The sequence below is a fragment of the Amblyomma mixtum genome, chromosome 3, assembly GCF_055824585.1.
Source record: "Amblyomma mixtum isolate Tamu chromosome 3, ASM5582458v1, whole genome shotgun sequence".
Taxonomy (NCBI): Eukaryota; Metazoa; Arthropoda; class Arachnida; order Ixodida; family Ixodidae; genus Amblyomma; species Amblyomma mixtum.
In genome coordinates, this window is record NC_143014.1 from 332752346 (window position 1) to 332759284 (window position 6939).

Here is a 6939-nt window from a genome sequence, read left to right on the forward strand (position 1 = left end):
TTTCGCTGTCTCCGTCTGGCTACTACTACACACACACAGTACGATAGTACTTCCTACAGTACAGCGAACATCGGTTTCTCTCTCTCTCTCTCTCTCTTATATTCCTAGTTAAAAACGGCGCAGTGCGCTGACGGTATCGGGCATATCTGAACGCACACAGGTTGACGAACAATACTTGGGGCAACCAAGCATACCAGCTAGCCATTTGTGTACAGGTAGTGCTGACGTCTAGGAATTCATTCTTCCCTTTCTGCGATTAGTAACGAAGTAACGATTCTTCCGATCAGTCAATTATGCTTGACCTTGAGCAAAAGTAGAGAGAAGAATAGCAGGATTGTGGAGACAAAGTATCAGAACAGGACACTGCTGCAGAAACGAGTCGCTTTAAGTAGCTTAAATGAGTACAGAATGTCATAAGGCCTATCGTTGATGGGGCAGACCATGTTTAAACGCTGATCTCTCAGCGGATGCAGCTGAAGGCTTGACATTCCACACTCGTGAAGTTGACGCCGGGCAAGACACTGACAGTGGTTCGCTGAACAGGAGAGTACAGCTTGATCTGCCGCAGGTGGGTGTCCCGGCCATTCCTGTGGTTCTCCAAGACTGCAATCTGCACATGGAAGGCGCGGACAGGGCGGCCAGCCGAGTCTTGCGGTGCAATGTGCGCCCATCCTGTTGTTGGCTCGTCCAGGTCAACATTTTCGACCACGTGCAGGTCGTGGAAAGTGCTTCCCACTTTCACAGCAATCCTGAAAGCACAGGTGAGACCAAATGTTGACATTGTATACCATGCGGGCACTTTCATTCATGGCGCTACAGCAATCAGCAATGTGGGAAGCAAACGGAATTTGACCGCCGTTAGCTGATTAGGACAGCTTCTTTAGCATAGAACATACGTTCGTGGTACGAATGCGGAGCATTTCGCGCATTTGCGGAGTAGTGTCGAGAGGGGGGGGGGGGGGGGGGGGGGCAGACTGGCCTGTGTGTGCAGATCACGCAACGACCACCTGAACTGCACTGCACTATTGGGCATAACAGCTACGCAGGAGTGCAAGAGGGCGACCTGAAGAAGCCGCATGTGACATGAGTAGCGGAGACAATGGAGGCGTAAGTAGACTGGAGCAGGTTCCACGGCGTTGGAGAAGAGAACTTCTTGCCACGAGGAGCATTGCGTATGTCTTGTGTCTAGTGTTCATGTTTCTGTGCCTCTTCTGCTGAGTAAGAGTACCGAGAATGAAGAGCGTAGTGAATAAAAGAAAACGAACAATTCCACCCGAGTGCGTCCTGTCTGAGAACATCAACGGCTGCAGGAAACAAACGCGCCGAGGCGCAGCGTGCGCCGTGGCCTGCGCGAACCCAAGGCGCGAAGGTCAGTGCTGGCGGTGGTTTGCTCGAGCAGAACATTAATGGCGAGCAAGCAGTTATCATGTTTAACGCCGCCGCCTAACCACTACAACACTGCAGCAGGCAAAGGCAACTGTGAAGAGCAGTGTGTGTTGGCGAGGGACGCAGTTCAAACAAGAGCGCCACCCAGAATGGCAAGGTGCACATGCCGCTCCCCTAAGCGATCCCGAATGCGCATCCGTGAATGTAACAGCGAGGCGGCAGCTTGTGAACAAAGCTGCCAATGCCAAATATTTGTAGCCGATGTGTTTAATTTATGCGAGCAACATGTGTGACGGACAATGCGGCTTCAGCTCGACGTTGTGACAGTCACGTTCAACCGAGTATCGTGGCACCGTAGACAGGGCGGTATATCAACGCCTTATCACGGCATGGGCCAGCAAAAGCAACGAGAATAGGCGCGTGCGCCGAGAGCTCGCGCCAGCACGAACATCGTCCGCTAAGCTTTTCCGAAATGCACGCACAACCACTGTCGCTGTTGGCGCCCATCTCTGCTAAGCACCGATAGAGGCGTGGCAGAGACAATTTACTTCCATTACGCGAGGAAGATGTGACGATGCATTTGTTATTTATGCGCGGGTCGCGAAATAATTGGGAACCTATGTAGGCACAGGTCGTTCAAAGTTTGGTGCGAAATTCAAAGTTATATGATGGTAGCGCATTTGTTACCTTTGCGATTGACTTGCGCCCAATATGGCGGGCAGCCGGGCCGCGGAGTTGCAAGCGAACGGAGAAAATAAACGTGGAAGATTTGCTCCCGCCATTCAAGGGCGCTATTCGTCGCACAGTACGGCTTTGTGGTCGCTGAAGTGCGTGCTAATCGGCTCCGTGCACGCTGTGAGTGCAAGTCAATACACGTCTTCTTTGTCGTTGGCCTTGCTGCGTCCGAAGCGAGTGGCAGGCCGCAGTCGCTCATTCGTTGTATACAAAGTCTCAATGCGTCGCTTATATGTTAGAGGCGCCCACGAACACTAGCGGGTCGTTCACGTACGGGTGAAGATCGCCCCGGTTGAATTGCGCTGACAGGCCAGCGAGGTTGCGCCTTCACGCGAGCCACAGCGCACGTTTCACAAAATTATTTTTCGCGCACACAAATACGACACAAAAAGGAGGAGAGTTCCGAAGACCTGAGAATGGACCAACTCCACTAGCCCCACAAGGCACCTTACTGGCACACATTCCTGCAATGTTTCACGGGCACTCTCCGTATGACGCCCATGCTCAGTCTGGTTCCGGCGCCGACCGGCTTCCCACTCGGCAGCGCGCACGAGAGGGTGTCCTTTGCGGAGGGGACGACTTTCACGCTGCCGTGCGCGACGGCGGTCGAAAGCTTTTTTGTCGGCTATGGCACTAATAAAAATACGAAACCACATAATCCTCTTATCTGAATCATCGCAGCACCATACCATACCTCTAACATCAGCCGTGTGATGGCACTGGGATCGCGCTAGCTCTGGCTCCCGCTATCTACTTTTTCTTATCTTAAGCTGCGCGGTGGCTTTGGCGCCTCGCCGTCTTTCGCGGCGCCGTGCTAAGTCTGGCTCCCAATATCAGGTTCTTTCCGCCTTATCTTAGTCATCTGCTTCTCCACAGTTGGAGCCTCTCTAGCGCTATAGCTCGGGCGTCGCGCGAGCCATGCGGGGTTAACATTGGGGCTTGGCTTTGGGAGGGCCCTGTAGAATGGTTCTCGCGGTAAAAGTGTCACAATGCACCTTTGACTTCTTTTCATCCCCTTTTTCGTTAATTGCGTTGAACGCACAGCGGTGGACCAAAGGTTTTGACGCTCGGCTACAGATCTCAAGATCGTGGGATGAAATCTTGGCCGCGATGGCCGCATTTCCATGCAAGTGAAATGCAGAAACGCCCGTGTGTTGTGCGATGTCGGCGCCCATTAAACAAGACCAGGTGGTCTGAAGTAACCTCGAGCCGTTCACTACTGCGTCCCTCATAACCCACAATTTTCGTTTTTAAGTACGCTGTCCCTTCGACCTTATCCGTTGTTAACGGAGAACCCACACTGCGCAAATAGACAAACGCACCGACATCGTACACTAAAAGAATAATCACTCAAACCAAGCAAAGCATAGGAAATTTTTTAACGATGGTTTTTATCGAAGTGGGAAATTTAAACTCATTGATTATTTATATGAACGATAACTTAGTGCAGAGCTGAAGAAAATAACATATGTTGCCAGAAGGATACGAACCCACGACCTCTGCAAGTCACGTACGGTGAATGGATGAATGAATATGGGTGTAATGCCACCAGGGCGAAAGGCCAAAAGGCGCAAATACGAAGGCCTCTCATATTCCCGGTTAATATTGGTTAACAAAGTGTGCTGCTGAAGAGTTAATTCCATGCTACTCCAGCGGGGAAGCTGACATAGTGAGATTTGGGCAAAAGGCAGATGAAGAGGAACCACGTCAGTACATTACCCTACAAACAACTGTGTTTAGACGGCAGCTGTTCACCCTTTTTTTTATGTGTGGGTTACTGCAGCATAACCTGAAAAAAAAAATCCCCTGTGCTTTCTTTAATTCCAGTTAGTGCTGGCTCCTTTCATATGTATATCAGAGCAGGTCCCTCATATATCTCTCTCCCACAAAGCATTCCTTACCGCGTGAAATCCTGAAGGTACAGCACCAGTACCCTGGCCTCAGAATGAGAGGGCAGGTTTCATAAGAGAAGGCCTTGGTCCCGGGAAAGGTGGAAACCAAGGGGAGACGGGGAAAGCAGACGATGAGATGGATTGCCACAGTGAGGGAAGCAAACAACACGACCCTATAGCTGACCATGCTTCGTGACCAAGAGGTCGAGAGGAACCGGACAGGACTACGCCACTGAACTGCCTCAACAATGGAATAATATGTGCTGTCTCACGTCAAGCCGCTGCACGAGACCATCGCGAGGTGCCGTAGTGGAGGGCGCCCGAATAATTTCTACCGCCTGGCTTCTTCAACATGGCCTGACATGAACAGCACACGGCCGGATTTAAATTCAGACTCGAGTGAAATGCGGCCACGGGGTTCCATAGCGCGGCCTTGATATAAGGAGCCAAACGTCAAAGCGACTGAGCCGCCGCGTTGGGCCAAATAAATACAGGGGCAGCAGACATTACGGTACGTTATATGTATAAATCTTACCCCGCCCACAGCGGGAAACATTTTCTTTTCCTTTCCAGACGCTGTAGGATGCATCGTCTCTTGTACAGTGGTACGCATGCTCGCCTATCTAATCATCAGGCTAAAAAACTTTTCACGCCAGCGGAGAGCCTTGAGAGCAAGTACACGCAGCTCTGTCACCGCACGTCGTGGCCGAGAAGAATGCGGATACAAGACTCCCAGCAGTTGCCTCGTAAAAGTTATGCCGGCAGAAATAATAGGATGCGGCAGCATTAATGGTTTGGTTTTATAGGGTTTAACGTCCCAAAGCGACTAAGTCTATGAGAGACGCCGTAGTGGAGGGCTCCGGAAATTTCGACCACCTGGGGTTCTTTAACGTGCACTGACATCGCACAGTACACGGGCCTCTAGAATTTCTCCTCCAAAGAAATTCTGCCGCAGCATTAATGTAACTGGAACCTGGATACGTGCATGCCACAGGTTCCAGATAAAGTAAATAGAACCTGGTTCCAAAAGTTCCGGGCCACATGAGCGTTCACCGAACTGCACACTTCTTGCATTGCGGAGCGTCCGTCCGTATACCTGGAGGTGGTAGACTGAATATTAGCACATAACGGCTTTTCTCCCCCTGGATATATGATTCCAGACACCGATATGGCATGCAACGCAGAGGCGCAGTAATACGAGAAGAAAACACAGTCTCGTTTAGGCGCTGTCTTGCACTAAACCTTTGTTAGCGAAGCGGCGCATCGCAATCATGATTCAAAGCGGCGTCGCGTTTGGACACGAGGTCGGTGACGAAGAAAGCCGCAAGCGCACTCCTGGATGAGAACCCTTGCGGGCTCAAAACAGACGTGGCAACCATGATCTTGACACCAAAAAGCCCGACAACCACGTGACCTATCTGGACGCTCACGTGGTACGAAAAAAAAAAATCTGCGTTCTGGTTTATCGCTTAGGGGGGCATAACGTACTAAAGCGACTCAGGCCATGAGGGACGCCGTAGTGAAAGGCTTCGGAAATTTCTACCACCTGCGGTTCTTTAACGTGCACTGACATCGCACATTACACGGGTGCCTAGCATTTCGCTTCCATCGAAATGCGACCGCCGCGGCAGGGATCGAAACAGCGTCTTTCGGGTCAGCAGGCAAGTGCCATAGGCACTGAGCCAGCGCGGTGGCCTTTTCTGCGTTCTGTGGAACAGCACGAACTAGTTATATACCGATGAGAGTGACAAAAGCCAAGTAGTACCTTTTAGGTGTGTAGCTCTTGTCGCGATTGTAGTCGACGTAGATGCAGATCGCCTGTATTGCCGTTTTGCGGTGAAACTGAATATTGACTTCGTGCGGTGGGTCCCCGTCCGATTGCCAGTATGTATCAAGGCAGTTGTCTCGCAACTGATCGACGCCATGTCCTGCGAAAAGGTGCGGTGAAAAGATACCTCAGAATCCCCAGCCAGGATTCGCCGTTCGTGACGGTCGGGAGGTGCCTCATAGCTTACCACGTTTGCAGGACGACAGCGACCACACAGCCACGGCTCCCACTTCGCGGACATCACCCGGCATCTCCAAACTCGAGAGGTCTGGAGCAGAGGAAGCGGTCATGGTCCTAATAAGACGAGAGAGGAGGAAGGAAAGGGTTAACGAGGAGGAAGTTCCTACACTCCCCAGCGCCCTCCTTAAACGCCGGCACTATAGTCAGGATCACACGGGTGAGTAGATTTTACTGACGTACGGTTCGGAAGCCCTTGCTTGCAGGGCGGCTACCTTTACAGTGAACAGAGTGAAACGGGTTGCGGGCGGCCGCAGTGCGAAAATACATGACGCACAACTCAAACCACGCCACAACGGTGGCGCGCAAAACGGCAACGCGGCCATTCCGCGGGCACACAATATTCAGCCTGGTAAGCGATGAGACAACAAGGCGATGATTCTGGATGACTCGTGCTCGCTTCTGTGGCTCTTCCCGGCACAGGACACTTCATTTTGGAAAGGTACTTTTGAAGCGAAAAGCTTCACTAGGCTAGTCAACTCCGAGTCTCGCGTGTGCTCCGTCGTTAGAAAAAGCCACAGCAGCGCATGCGCAAACCATGTGACGTCACAGGAGAGGCGCAGGTGGTCGGAGCCGCCGCTGCCGCCGCTGCGCTTCTGCATATGCGCGGCTGTGGTCGGAGCTGCTCCGACTCAGGCCCGTTTTACATGCTGCGACTAGAACGAAAATAGTCGTCCTAGTCTGTGACGCCGCAGTGCGATTTTCGGTCAGTGGCTTCACATGCAACGCGTACTCAACGAATTCGGTCGGAGTGACAAGCAGGGTTGCTAGATGTCTGCTTATGCAACCCGTGAATAAAAAGACAGTAATGCAACATGGAATGTGTTTATGTTATATTATTCATGCGTACTTTTAGATACC

At 51.7% G+C, this 6939-nt stretch overlaps 1 protein-coding gene across 1 annotated transcript; it reads right to left on the minus strand.

Moving 5' to 3' along the window:
• Window positions 1–367: 367 nt before the first annotated feature.
• Window positions 368–6131, minus strand: LOC149355975 (anaphase-promoting complex subunit 10-like). The gene is made up of 3 exons (XM_089577721.1): window positions 6029–6131; window positions 5779–5941; window positions 368–749 (listed from the first exon to the last, which is right to left on the minus strand). Exons 1-3 carry the CDS (start codon window positions 6129–6131, stop codon window positions 461–463), a joined length of 555 nt encoding a protein of 184 aa, XP_089433847.1. The 3' UTR covers window positions 368–460.
• Window positions 6132–6939: the final 808 nt, after the last annotated feature.

What these genes read in the sequence shown, in the direction of transcription:
- LOC149355975 (XM_089577721.1), bottom strand. Translation starts at nt 6,131, where the DNA reads ATGACCGCTTCCTCTGCTCCAGACCTCTCGAGTTTGGAGATGCCGGGT. An exon ending in GCTGTCGTCCTGCAAACGTG is followed by an intron (nt 5,942 to 6,028) that starts GTAAGCTATGAG and finishes ACCTTTTCGCAG; the next exon opens with GACATGGCGTCGATCAGTTG. An exon ending in AAGAGCTACACACCTAAAAG is followed by an intron (nt 750 to 5,778) that starts GTACTACTTGGC and finishes CTGTGCTTTCAG; the next exon opens with GATTGCTGTGAAAGTGGGAA.